General features: G+C 37.4%; 1 protein-coding gene across 2 annotated transcripts in view; it reads left to right on the top strand.

The window, feature by feature from the left end:
- slc35f3 (solute carrier family 35 member F3) overlaps nt 1-14777 on the top strand; it is a 43797-nt gene that overhangs the window by 13035 nt on the left and 15985 nt on the right. The window contains exon 1 of one of the 2 annotated variants that reach the window (XM_011484572.3): nt 9980-10172. The exons of the other annotated variant lie outside the window; for it this stretch is intronic. Within the exon in view, the coding sequence (XP_011482874.1) occupies nt 10097-10172 (76 nt within the window). The 5' untranslated portion in view covers nt 9980-10096. Of the gene's footprint in view, nt 1-9979; nt 10173-14777 lie in introns of those variants that run through there. 2 annotated transcript variants of the gene reach the window in all.

The following is a 14777-nucleotide window of genomic DNA, read 5'->3' as shown; positions in this document are numbered from 1 at the left end:
CGTTTGTAGTTCAGAATGACATATTGTTGATAATTTTATATAAAGTTACAGCCCGGTGAAGTCCCACACTGTGCATCTAAAGCTGCTTTGTCAGTCAGGTCTGCAGGGGTTTGACAGTAAAAGCTTGATGTTGGGATTTAGAAAGAGCTGGTGTGTAAAGAATTGGTTCCTATATGTCAAAATCAAGTGCAAAAGCATTTAACTTTTTCAAAGCGTTGGACCTGAAGCATCTCAGGGTTTCTTTTGAGCTTGGGGACCTGGTGTTTAATGGTTGTTCATAAAGAGCTGGAGTATCTTCGTGATGGATTTACATGAGGAATGAATGTACGTCTGCAGCGCGACTGAGAGCTGTTACAGCTGAGAGGCTCTTCCACATTGATGTCACTTTGATTTATTTTATTACCCCCTGCCCACAGTGCACAAAGAATTCAACGTTGGGTTCTGGAAATCAGGCAACGGCGGGAACTGTGGACGTGGATTAGAGCAGACAGCCAAAGGGGGGAGTGCAGAAGGAGTCAGGAAGGCCCAAACTTCTTCTCCCCCTGAAGGGAAGTTACTGGTCCAATTCTTTCAGCCAGTTCACTGTAAAGAGCAACCATTTGATCGTAGCGTTTATGCTAACGTTGTGCTTACTGTACAGTGTGTTGAGTCTGAACAAGTGTGAACAGGTGCAGGTACAACAGAGAGAAAAGTAGAAATGATTGCAAATTAAGTTTACCTCCATGAAAGAAAAAAAACAAAAGGTGACGGTTATTCACGATTCAGAACGAAAATTTGTTCAAAGCACATGGAAATGTGGGATCCAGTTCATTTAAAAAAAGGCAGTGAATCATATTGTAGCTGTAAATATTCATGTGCACAAGGTTTTTTTTTTTTTTACAACATGCATGCCAGGCCAGATAAATAATCACTTGAGTGTTCATATTCTTGACAAAACTGTTTTTATTTTGTATTTTCTCTACGTCTTATAAAACTAAGCAGTAAATATGAATATTTAATTTTCTTTAATTAAGTAATTGCTACATATATTCATTTCTTTGGACTTTGGCATGCCTGCCTTGTCTAAAAGCACTGATTATTATTTGCAGAATAAACCAAAAAAAAAAAAATCTAAGTTGGAGCTCTTCTGCTGCTCTCATCAGTGTGAATTCAGGGTGATTACTGCCCAAACAACAGAGCTGCTTACACCACACATAATGAGTTAACTTCCATATGGTGGGAACCTCTCTGGGCAGAAAAATAAATTGCCGTTTTACTAAAAGTCCCACCTCCATCTGAAAAAAGAACACAGTTTTTGCACAAAATCTGTAAGAAGACCAGAAAGCACAAAGGCTTCACGTTCTATTTCTGCCAACGCCGACTGCTCACTGTTTGCTTGGATGTTCTCTGTGTTTGAGGTTGGACTGAAGTGGTTATAGAGGATGAATTTTGCACTCCTAACAGCACGCGCACCTGCTTGGCTTTTTGAAGAGTCTCCAAACACCTGCTGCTCCAGAGTATTGGAAACAGAGTTTGCTGATCAGAAAGTGGCGTGATTGGGGTTGAAAGCGCCATGGCTGGTCAGAGCATCTGATCCAAACACTTCAAAGACAATAAAATTCACAGCGGCCCTGAAGCTTGTTCACTATGGAACTGTATGAGGCGGAATTACCCAGTCCTTTCCTTTAACAGATACGTTTTCTCCAAGAAAAGAAAATAAGTAAGAAAATCCTGCTCTGTATTTTAACGCTGTGAAGCCCAACGCATCAAAGAATTCACAGAAAGTATTCAGGAATTAAGATGTTTTTTTAAACCCTTTGATAAAATCCACAGAAAAAAAAAATCAATAATCATTGGTAATGAGATATAGACAGTATCAGAAAAAAAGCACCTTATTTACCTACTGTCTCAAATTTGATCCACACATTAGGTCACCATAAAAAATGAGATTTAAACAAATATATCAGAATAAAGTCATAAGATGATAAGAAAAAGTCATAACTGTGAGAAAAATGTCAACCTTTTACAAGAATAAAGTTGTACAATTGTGAAAAAAAAGTTCTACAATTGCTGAAAATAAAGTGATAGTTTTATCTTTCAAGGAGTCGCAATACTACAAGAAAAAAGTATTCTGCTAAAAGTAAGTTTGTGCAAAGAAATGATTTCCTTTCTTAGATTTTGTGACATTTCTTTTTCATGAGGAGCCATTGCTGACCGCATGAAATGGGAAGGACTTTTTTTGTTAAGAAATGCCCTTTTATAGTCACCTGTGTGCTGGACAACTCTTAAATCATTAGACTCACCTGTGGTGGAATGCCTGTTCATTATAATATTCAAGTCTTAAGTTTGTCATTTGTCCTAAGACTATGCCTGGGGTGAACTCATTTGTGCAACATACAGTAGGCTTGAATCAATTTGTTAGGGAAATCACTTTTTTGTGTGTGCACATCTTGTTTGCAATCAATGGCCCACCTTTGTAGGTGTATTTTGTAGTAGAGTATTTCACAGAAAATGTTGATTCTGAAAGGATAGAAAAGGTTTTCTGACAAATGGAGTGGGGTGTACTCATTTACAGTGAGCACTGTATATTCAGTGAGTCACTAAGGAAAGTTTTAATGATCCTAATGAGATAGGAGTTTTCATAAATGCGTGTATCAAATATGATACAAATTAAGGATACTTTGCAGTTTGAGTCTAATCCTTTCTTCCAGAGCTGCCAGTTTCAATCACTGTAAAACCAAAATGATCTGAATCACACAATTTCCAGGATCATTGAGGTGGAGAGTCGCAGGTGCTTGATTTTCCTCCTTTCATTGTGTCTTGTTTGTATACGCTTCTGCCAGCAGTCCCTTATGGTGCTGGAAAGTGGATATTCAGGATCTCCTCGGTGAGAGGGGGGGGGCATGTCCCTCACAGGCAGATGGCCGAAGAAAAATGAAGGAAAAACGTAATGTTTACTGCTAACATTCATTTCAATTCTGTGTCTGCCTGTAGAGTGTAACAAGAAAATGCAGTTCCTCTTAGTTACAGTAACTTTATACTGTTCCATCCCAAAGTGCTGAGAGGGGAACTGCATCTATTCTGCTGGAGGGATTATAGACACCAAATCAAAAATTAATGGAAGCTGTAATTTGTTCTTAATCCCCGATTGTGATTCATGTTCATTAACATTTTTAATATAAGAGGGAAAGTCACTGCAATGCAGCAACCTCAGAATGACCCCCCCCCCCCCATATTTAAACGTGCATTAGTAGATTTATAAGACTTATAAAACAACTTTTTTTTCTTATTTGTATTTTAGTATTTAAATCAGAGTATGACATCAACAAATACGAATGTAAACTAGTTCCCTGTGTCAAAGGGTTATATTATTTACATTTAATAATTAAAATAAATATTTAAAAAAAATATCACAATACATTATTTAAAATATTCTGATTAATATGAATAAATGACTTCTATAATAATTACCAAATAATATTTAAGAAATGTTTTTTCTGCACATCATCTTCAAAACAGGTGCGTTAGGATTTTTCTATATAAAAATATTTGTTAAATTAAAAGTAAAATGAATCAGTTTTTAACTAAATATTTTACTTTGCATCATTGTACTTTTTATTTTAAGTATTTAGTTGCATCCATTATGGCTTCTTACAAAGCTGTTTTGTTTGTCAAATTCCTCACATGTGATGCAACTCGTGCACAAAAAAATGCAAGCCTTCCCCTGTTTAACGCTTTAAGCAAGAAAATTTCCTCCACAATATGTTTCCATTTTTGGAAACCCACAGTACTCGACTGTTCACACAATTGGCACAGCTTTTTCAGGTCACTCTGGATTCACTACAGCATTTTTTCACCTGACAGTGAAGAATGTTAATGGGAAAAAAAGAAAACAACATTGCGACTATATGCCTCCACAAGCAATTGGAGATGTCATCCAAACCATGAAGTGCCATTCCTTTGTTTTTTGTTAAACCTGCATGTACATGCATCTGGGATTTGTATCGCTTCCTTTTTGTTTTATTTGCATCCTTGTTTTCAGATTTTTCAAGAGAGTTGTGTGTGTAGTAATAAGCTGAGAGTGTATCTGTGTGTGGGTGGTTGTTTGGTCTCTTCTGTGCATCTGGGTCACTTTCACTCCCTTCATTACTGCCATGCTGCTACTCTCTTCACTGCTGGGCAGGTTAATTTCTAAGTCAATTTTCATCCAAATAGGTGGCAGGTGTCACAGTTTGCCTAAATTGATGCGACCACAGTGCCATCTACAGGTACACGGGCGGCACTGCACCAACATGCTTTTTAATTCAGACATTTTTAGGTCTTCTTAATTTTACTTAAAGCTTGATATGGGAACTCAGCAGTTGTGAAGCAACTTTATATGCTAATGAATACATGAATAAGAATATATTTTCTTAAATTCAAGCTTTTATTATGCCTTTCTGGTCTCAGTTATTAGCACATGAATACATTGTGAACACCAGGATTTATAGATTTGCATAAATAAATCTTACATAAAAACAGCTTAGTGATACCAGTAAATGCTAAAAGTTGAGAATTCCGTTGTTTTTTTTGTTTTTTGTTTTTTGGGGGTGGCTTTTTTAAATTTAATGCACAGCCTACTTTTTCCAGTCCGGATTAAGGAATGTTTTTAGCCGTTTTTAATTATTTTAAACGTTGGACTCAACTATTAGTGTATTTTGAAAAAGTTAAGGATAGTGTCTTTTTTATTTAGTTAGAAAGTCTTGTTAAAAAAGAATTATTTCCCTCTCTGTCTGCAGCAGTTCACATTTAAATATTTATGCCATCACAGCTGTGTAAATATGCATTGTTGATTAGTATAGAATTTAAATTAGAATATTAAAAATGCCGGGTTTCTTAAATATTTTTACCCAGCACACCTTAAAGTTGAAATAATCATACTGCACCTTGACAACAGAGGGAGCCAATGCCATTTTCTTAAATCAAGATGTCACCAGACCCTGCACTAAAAAAAGAAAAGATCCGCCTCTTTCTGTCTATGTTAGTCGTTTTATTATCTTCTTTCCTTCTGATCTTAATAATTTGGCTGCAACATCAGCTGAAAATAACAGAAATAACATTTCAAGCCTCATTGAGTCTCATAAATATTTGAGAAAATGCAATAGGTGCCTTATCAGGCGCTAAACTGGCTGATTTTCGCATGTCGGGTTGCATGACAAACTACATTCAGTACTTGTGACTAAAACATAAATATGATTTGCTTTGAAAATTAAAAGTCGCAAAATCCCTTTTGGGCAAAACACTTCAGTCAACAACCACAAGAAATTTAGATGTGCAAATTTCCCTAAAACATGAAATAAATGAAATTAATAATACATGTATTTAATGATAATAATTGAATAGCTTTCTTTGAATTTTCACTGATAAAAAAACAGAATAGGTCCTGATTTGGCTTGCACCAGAAAATATAAATAAAACAAAACATCAGAGTTTGGATAACACAACCTACTTGATGAAACTTATGGTAAAAACTTGTTCAATCTAAATGAGGTCTCCACTTTTCCTCCCTGTATTTCAAGTTTAATGTAATTACCATTAGGACATAGACATGGAGTAAAAAAAAAAAACCTTTAGACAACTGCTTTTCAAATTAAAGTTAGGGACACTAAAAGCCAAAACTTAATTGGAGAGGAGAAATGTGCTGTCAGAGAGGGATTTCTCTGGAGGGATGTAAATGTAATAGAAACACATTCCTCCTGGCGAACCGTTGGCCACCAGGGTCGACTCTGATGATTAGTGTCAGCTAGCGTTACTAGCTGACACTTAATAGCCGCCGCAGGACTTGATTAGCTGAAGTTGTAATTAAGATGAAAGGCCATGTTTTGAAGTTGCAGACTGCTCCTCTCCGTCCTCCTCCTCCTCGACAGCAATATTTTGAGTTCGGAGGCGGCTTTAAGCTCGCTGACCCGTGTGACTCTTCTTACAAAATGCCCATCAGAGCATTAGTGTTTTAGGGCTGCACGGACACAGCGCTGTTGTGCAATCAGGCACCAGAACTATGGTTGAATAATCCAGAGAAGAGTGCTCTATCATAAATTAAAAACTTATAAACTGAATATTTTAAAGAGAAAAAAAAGGAAAGATGGTTATTCATCTCTGGGACTTAAAGATTTTGTGATAACGAACTATTAAATCCTTGTTATATCTGCATGAATCAATTATTTTTGTGATATTCCTCCTCCTTTGAGCTCAGCTCAAAAGGAGCCAAAAAATAAGATTTGCTCTTCACTATGACCCAAACAAACGAGTCATTCACATTCAGCCGTTTGCAATGCGTCACGCGTGTCCTCTGAGCTCAGACTTGTTTGATCCTACTCCAAGATTAAACTCTATTGATGTCACCAGGTACTTCCTTCACCTCCAGGCCTTTTTTTCCTTCTCCAGTGTCACTGAATCTTCATGTTTCCATCATAATGAGCTTCTCAAAGGCAGCTGGCAGGTGCAGAACTCGAGTGAGACAAGATGCTTTACTAATAAATGCAGTTCTGCTCTCTCCAAAATTCCTATTGTTTGAGTTCACCTGGATTTTTTTTTATTTTTTTTTAAAATCCTATCGTTTTTAGGAACCTTCCTGCTTCCTCGTCGTGCTTAAAGCCTTTAAGACCTACTAACCTCATAAATCTTCATTAAACCTGCTTGCTACTCCAAGTTACTAAGGAAATAATGCTGTTCTCATTAAAACTCCACTTTATAAACTGTAAACTTGGAACTCTGGCATTCTAGGATTGTAATGACCTATTCAAATTGTTGTAAAAAGCGTCTCTTATGGATTTATTAAACAATAACTTACCTTGTTCGTACTCTAAACCCCTTTCTTACAAGAAAAGTGATGAATGCATCCGTTTACATGCAAACTTGGGTGTAATGTGGATTTTTTAAGCATGATTTACAGAGGACATCATGTAAAATTGTCACCATTCAGTGTGAGTTCTTACTCTCCATCCCACATGCTGTGCACAACACACTCCATGTTCATTTTTAAACTCATGGAGAATGGAAACCGATGGAAAATAGAGGATAATCCAGTGGATTCAGCTGCAGAGGGACACCAGAACTTGCCTGGGCTGGGAGTTTTTAGAGCTCCCTGTCCTAGTTTAGGCTGGGAGGGGGGGATTTTGCTTATTCTCCAGACTAAGCCGTCTCCCTGCACTGCAGATGGATGGCAGAAATCTGCTCTGCCTCCATGCAAGTTGATCAATATGTCTTGGATAAATGAATTCTGTCAGTGCATATTTGCAGCCCATTGCAGTTCAGGCAAAAAAAAAAGAAAAAAAAAAAACAGAATTGCAGAAAGGAATGTTTCAAGTTATTTACACAGACACGTTATGTTGAATGTGTATCTGTGTGTGTGTGTATGTGTATATATATATATATATATATATATATATATATATATATATATATATATATATATATATATATATATATATATATATATATATATATATATATATATATATATATATATATCATGAAACAGAAGTATTATAGGAAGTTTCAAACAAAATTTCTTGAGCTACACTTTCTGGAAAAATGTGAGCTACACTCCACAGCTTCTGTTAGAGCTGCTACTGAGTGGAACTTCACACCTGTTAGTATCAGAAATCAAAACACATATCATTTATTCAAGACACAATTAAAGAAATGGCTCATTGACAATCAGAGCTGTCAACACTGAGTACATTTCCTCTCACTGATCCTCATTACTGTCATGTCTTTTATGTGCACGTATGTTCTTACATTTTTCTGTTTTTGGATTGTTTTATCATTAATTTGATTTTAGGTTAACTGCTTATTTTATTGAATGCATTGTTTAATATATATATGTAATGTTATGTAAATATGTAATTTTACTTTGATCTTTTAGGGTGATTTTTAACATCTTCCCAGGGACTGCAGATGAAAAATAGCCCTTTGGCTAACTCTGGCATATTGACAGAAATGTTTATTAATATGCGCTGTCCCCCCTATTCAAATAAATGATTCTCACTTAACATGCTGCATGTTAAAACTGTTCTGAAATTAGCAGATTGACAATAATTTATTCTCAACAATGATTAAAAACTGAATTTCATTTGAACCCATTCGGTGAGCAGCAAACTGCATCAGACATGCTTTCCTGCTCTTTTGCAATTTTTTTTTTTTTTAGAAAGAAAAAGCTTTGTTTATTTGAAAAAGACTTTACTCGAGTATCTGATATATTATATTTTTTTCATATTAACAATTTAAATTACATGAAGTTCTCCTAAAAATCATATTTTTTTCCAAACTTTAACTTGGCCTTCGTCGTTGAGCTGCCTTTTAAAGGCATCAGGGGAAAAATCCTAAAAATGAAATGAATTGCTGTCTTCATATAGCCTTCATCTAGTGCAAAAAAAAAAAAAAAAAAGAATTTGGCTTATATTTAGAGTTGTAAAGGGGACGGCTTGAGCGCTGCCTCATATGAAGGTTTTCCTATGTGTTCTTCAATTCTGGCCACTCCAGCTTTTCTTACTTTTAGCATAATTCACACTTAAAGGCCCAAATGGTAAAAAAAAAAAAAAACAAAAAAACAACTTGATAATGATTTGTAGCACAACCTTCAGACATTGCAATCACATCATTTCAGTGACTTACGCACTTGTCGACACATTTTATTCCTCTCCTTGTGGGTGAATTCCTCCAATTGTGTCAGGTTTGAAAGCCTTCTCCAGAAGTTTCTGCTGTATTCACAGACGTTCAAATAGATTAATTTCAGGGCTTGTAGAAACATTTAAGCAAAGTCTGATATTTTTTTAGCTCTTTTTTTGACTCATGATCGGAGACCACGTATGCCCATTTTACTCCAGAATACTCTGATGGTCTTGAAGTTCATTAAACTTACACAGATGGTGCCTTTTCTTCTCAAAAGGCAACTGGACTTCTTCATTTCCAATGACACTTTTCACTTCTCATCCAAGAAGCTTCGTTGGAACAGATGAAGCTTCTTGGATGAGAAGTGAAACATTTTCATTAAATTAAAGAAGTCTGGTTGCCTTTGAGAAGAAAACTATGACCAGAATGACTGAGAATCTCCTGAAACTTACACAGATTCAGGACAGCGTGTGTCAGATGAAGCTCCAGACCACAATCCAGTCTCCTTCATGTGTTCCAGTATTACTCATTTTGATGTGAGCTGATGTTGCCAAAACAGTCCAGTTTTCTGTTCAAAAGGACTCTCTTCCAGCTTTATGCCTGTTGATCCTTTGCCTCCATTGCTGGTTCTTGTATTTCCTCTTCTAAATAACGAGGACAGCTCCTTAGAGTGAAAAGATATGAGATTTTAGCCGTTGCTCAGTGATGCAGAACTTCGATGTTTCTTAATCCTGCTCGTCTGGGGCACACTGTCTTGCAAACACACCTGTTTTAGCCTTAATAATTGGCAGTACAATGGCAGACTTGTGAAGAAATGGTATCCAAATGACTAATCAGGGGAATCAGGAACAGCTGTGCTGATTGGTAACCATGGTGTAGCGTAGCCATTAAAAGACAAGGGGTGCTGATCAGAGCTAATGCAAAAGGTTACTTGGTTTTATCTTATTTAACACCCAAAACTGCTCCATTTAGTGTTTTTGGGCTGGACCGCGCGCCCTAAAGTGTTTGTCCCATTTCTGTCAGAAGCGCTCCATTTATAACCTGTTTGTCCGCACGCCTCCGGGTCATCATCTCCTCCTCCTTCCATGTTGAGTTTTCCCGGGAGGATCGGGGTGAGTCTGGGAGGACAGACTGGCTTCAGGGCGGTTTGGGTCACGGGGGTGGGGGGGGCACTGCCTGAACGTGTGACGTCGGCGCACTGCTGCAGAGGGCACCAAAGGAAAAGCGCGCAGGCAGAGCGCACAGGATACAGCAGATTTGGGGCGGGAACACAAGTGAAAGGAGGAGGTAAGGGGTGGGGGGGACACAGCGGAGGCTGGGTAAAGAAAAATCATCAACAGGGAGTCAGATGGATTCAAGGGGACAGAGAGTAGGGGACCGGCTGTGAGGTCCGGTGTCTGCGCCGAACCAGCTTTAGGGATGTAGCCGAAGCGGGTTGGAGCTCAGCCCATCCGAGCTCAGCATCATGAAGAAACACTCTGCAAGGGTTGCCCCGCTGTCCGCCTGCAACAGTCCGGTGCTCACCCTCACCAAAGTGGAAGGTAGGGGAGAGTCTTGCATGCTTTTGCGCACGGGGTTGGCGTTTGTGTAAGGCAAAAAAGAAAAGAAAAGATGTCGTTCATTAAAAAATAAAATAAATGATTATAACCCAGAGACAAGAAACGAGCAGAACATTCTTCCTCTTACACTCAAGACCACTTTCGTACAAGATATGGACAAAGTTTAGATGGAAATGCGGGCGGAATGAGGCAAGGAGTCAGCAAAACGCGCAACTTGTGATGCAGTATGTGCGCGTTTTGGCAGTGGGCTGCATTTTAATGGATTAATGCGGATGTGTTTCAAACACCCCCCTGCATTCCATCGGTTCTTTGGGTGGTGTGTGTGTGTGTGGGGGGGGGGGGGGGGGGGGGGGTTATGCGTGACTGAGTGTCGTGCCATACCTTCCCGGTCTTCAGGGAGCCTCTTTAAGTGATCGTTGCAGCAGGGATTCCCCCATGATGCCCCCCCCCCCCCCCCACGCGCATCTCTGTTGCGTGAAGGATCCAAAACTGGCCAGTTCATCGCGCCACAGCAGCTGGGGGAAACCCCGCAAACCTTCTTTGGACTCTGGTGTTCACTTCAGGGTCCACCTGCCCTCCTCTGAATTCCCCTGATGTCCTCAGTGAGGGGGTGAGGGGGGGGGGGGACCCTCCTCTGAATCTTTGTGCTGGAAACAGATGCTTTTGTTTTCTGAGAACACAATGGCTGGCACAGCTCCCCTCTGATGCACTCAGTCATTTGGATTTCATAATCTACCCTTTCAAGGATTACTGGACTATTTAGCAGGAGAACAAAAGAAATGCTGACATTTAGCATTTTTTTCCAAACAAGTCAGAATCAGGTTTTTAAAAGTATAAACCGTTGACTTTACAGAAATTGTACAACAAGTAAACCAGTTTGATCTGTTTCATGCAAAAGTAGGTATAAAGAACGTCTGCTGCAGTAACTAAGTTGCACAGTAATATTGGTTGTTTGCTGACGCATCAGGGCAGAGCTCTGCTTCTGTTTGGCTTACAACATTGTAGGCTAATATTGCAGAAAAATATCTGAATTAGTTTATCAATAATCCTTGACTCAACCTGCTGACCATCCTGCAGTTACCATGCAGGCACACTGCAGAGAGATTAAGTTTACCCCAGTCATCTCTTGATTAACTCCCAACCACATCTGGATTGCAAAAATGATTATTAGGTGGTAAACAAATGCAACAAAATGTGTGAAAAGTGAATAAAGGATGCACTGGAAGTGTGTTTGCCTGGGGTAACAGACTGTTGTACACTGTTGAGCTGCAAAGTTTTTGATGTGAGCGTCTTGTGTCAGCAGTTGCTTTGAAGGAGTCAGGATTCACAGGGGGCCGCAGCAGATCAGCTCACAGACTCTCAGATTCTCTGCTGCTTATGTAACACCGGCTTCCAAATGCCTGTTCTCCTCAACCTGCTCCCAGTGGAATGAGAGGGTTCTTTTTTCCCCGCATATACAAAAAGTATGGAAATGTTGTCTCCTTCAGGATGTGGAACTTTAAGAGAAGATGCTGGAACAGCCATCAATCTATATTGACATCTGTCTGAGTGGGAAGTGTTATCCCGAGGTTAATAACACAGCTAAGAAATACCCGTTTCACTGTTTTCTCCCGTTTGATTTATCGGCGTCATGTGAAATAATCTCAGCTTCCTCTTGTGACAAATTCACAGAGCGGTGAAGCAACAGCCGATGGCCAGTCAGTATTGATTCCCTCTGAAACAATTGAGTGTACTTGGAGAGTGACAGTGACTGTCGCTCGAGAGGAAAGAAGCCCACAGAATGATCCCTGAACTTTAATAATACATGCCCCGAAACAGAGCAGGTATCGGAGTCCCAGAGGAGGCTGTTTGGACGTTTTGGATCAGCTGTGATCATGAGTCCACTAACCTCAGGGGTCTGATGGATTTGGACTGTCCTGTCTGTCAGATGCTAACAAATTAACCCAGCAGATATCGAACACACAAACTGATGTATTAGTGCCTGGCAGTAGATGCCAATATCTTTTCTTCTTATATATTTTCATGTGCAGTTTTTATTTTAAATGTCAATGTAGGAATACTCTAGAAATGTACTCAAGTGTAAGTAAAGTTTTATAACTCAGACTATGCTTTTTCTACCAGGTGGCATCTATAAATAGAACTCATATGTGCAGCAAAACGGTGGAACAAAAGTACAATAATTGAATAAAACCTTTCATGGTTTGCAGATATGAAACGCAATATAGTCATTATTCCCTGCATTAAACACAAGAAAGTGTTTTTTTTTCGTGTGCTTATTTGCATAAAAAAAATAAACCCACTCTCTGATAGATGTCTGTCGGAAATGTGTTTCTAAGCAGAATATTTTAGAACATCAGTGGCAATAGAGCCTTTTTCCTTTAAGGCTCTATTGAAATATAGCTATGCTCAGTGATTGTTAATTGTAGTCTGAGTTAACTTTGATAGTTGTCAGAGGATTGAAGCCTCTTGCAATGAAAGTCATGTTTAATTCCTAACATTTTTTAAACATTTGGAATAAGTATATCAATACTGTAATAATATATTTTGATCGTAATCAGTTAGCAATCTTTTTTTTTTACATTATGTGTGATGTGCAATCATGATTTCTGCAATAGTGTATTAATAATAGGGCTATGTTTTTTTTTACAAGAGTCTGGCGATACGCATCACGATACGATATATACCGACATATTCCTACTCTGTACCAGAGACAATGTATCAACATTTTTTAAAAGGGTATTACATGAAAATACTTTCTTTGAATACTAATAAATCTGTCACATCAACAAAACTGCATGAAATATGTTTTATTTGAACAATAAGCATTGGAAGTGTCTTATGTACAAGTTGCTAAACAAAGCAAACTCCAAGTGTTTTTCTTCCATAAAGTATGCAATATATTCTTTTCCAAAACTACGCACAGTCCGGTTTCCACATCAAAAAGTTTAAAAAAAACTAAAAAAGCCTAAATGTGCTTTGACCGATAAGGTTCTTTGTGGGTTTAACCCTAGAACTATTTTGCTATTAAAAAGTTACACCATCACTTTTGCCGGGTAATTTTTACACAATATTTATACCGAACAAAAAGTACTTGTCATAAAAAAGTAGTTCAAAACATGACAACAAATGAATTAGATGAAATATTGGTTTTCTTTTATTTTCAACTGTGGTATGTGTAACAGGGTAAAAAAGAAAAACATAGAAAGTTCCTAAAAACATTCTCAAAAATACTGAAAAATTAGGAATTTGAGAACAAATAAATCGTAAAAAAAAACAATAAAATGATTCTGGAAATTTGCTCTTTGGTCCATCCTTAGATTTGTGAGACTTTTCTGGTGAAGGAACAGCCTCCTTGACAAGCGATAGATTGAAATTCATGTATAGTAGTTTTGCTCAGGCGAAAATCACACGACGATAGTGCTATAGGGTGAAGAAAATAAAGTGCTATGCATTTTCAACACTGTTAAAATTACTTCATCAGGTAGTAAATGGCTACTGGATTAAACGACCAAAGAAATGGCAAACAATCTGCCTGAATCGGTTAGAACTGAGTTGTGTACGTGTCACTGAGCTGTGTGACAACAACCGCCAGACTAATGAGTGATCATCTTCCGTGAAATGTCTCTCGTGAGATGTTCCTGTTTTGGTGCAGATCTGCTGAACGAGGCTTGATGTGGCGCACTGCACTTTAAGCGGAACACAAAAGTAAGACGCTGAACTAAATGTTAGCTGATAAATAATTAGAAAACAATTCAACACCATTTGAATCAATGTCAACATTAGCTAATAAAATATTGTTATTCTTCATGGAATCATTTTTTTCTCTTCTTTTTCTTTCTTTCTTTTCCCCCCAATACACCTAGTGTAGATGATAAAATAATAATATGACAAGTATAAAAAAATAAAAATAAAACATCATAATAGTGGTAGGAATATATTCCTTTAATTCCCTTTCAGGCAATTAATCAAACTATGTAACAGTCGTATAGATTCAATGTACATACAGTACATGTGATCTACATTATGGATAGATGCAAATGTGTTATGATTTTGACTAAGCATAATATCAAGAAGTTAACATCACATTTCTTTATTTTTCAAAGAAATTAATGAATTATCTCAAATAGATCGGAAAAATCTCTATATTTTAATTGTCTTTTTTCTCTTGTTTTTTAAACCGCTTGAAATAAACAAGTCAATCAATAAACCAATAAATAAATAATAGCCAAGTTTTTTTTTCTTTTCGTATTTAGTTGAAACTGTAACCAAAAGTGAAACTGCTACCTTTTCTCTGGATATAAATGTCTTCGCTTTATTTTCTTTTGACCACATAAATCATTTTTCTTTAGTATAAAAAAATGTATGTTTGCAAATGAGTTTTTTAGGCATAACTTTAATTTGATGTGATTTAATAATTTAGTTCAAGCATTAAAAATAATCAAACTGTTAAAAAAATACAGATACATCAAACCTATTTTAGCTATAAAGAAATGCATTTGTCAGAAAATAAAGAGATGATAGAAGATGATGCTACCATCTTGACAGTGTAATTACTCAGTCATAATTAGATGTTTTAGCAGGAATACT

The sequence above is a fragment of the Oryzias latipes genome, chromosome 15 (assembly GCF_002234675.1).
Source record: "Oryzias latipes chromosome 15, ASM223467v1".
Lineage (NCBI taxonomy): Eukaryota > Metazoa > Chordata > Actinopteri > Beloniformes > Adrianichthyidae > Oryzias > Oryzias latipes.
The sequence above is the reverse complement of the archived record's forward strand: the minus strand, read 5'-3'. Positions and strand labels throughout refer to the sequence as shown.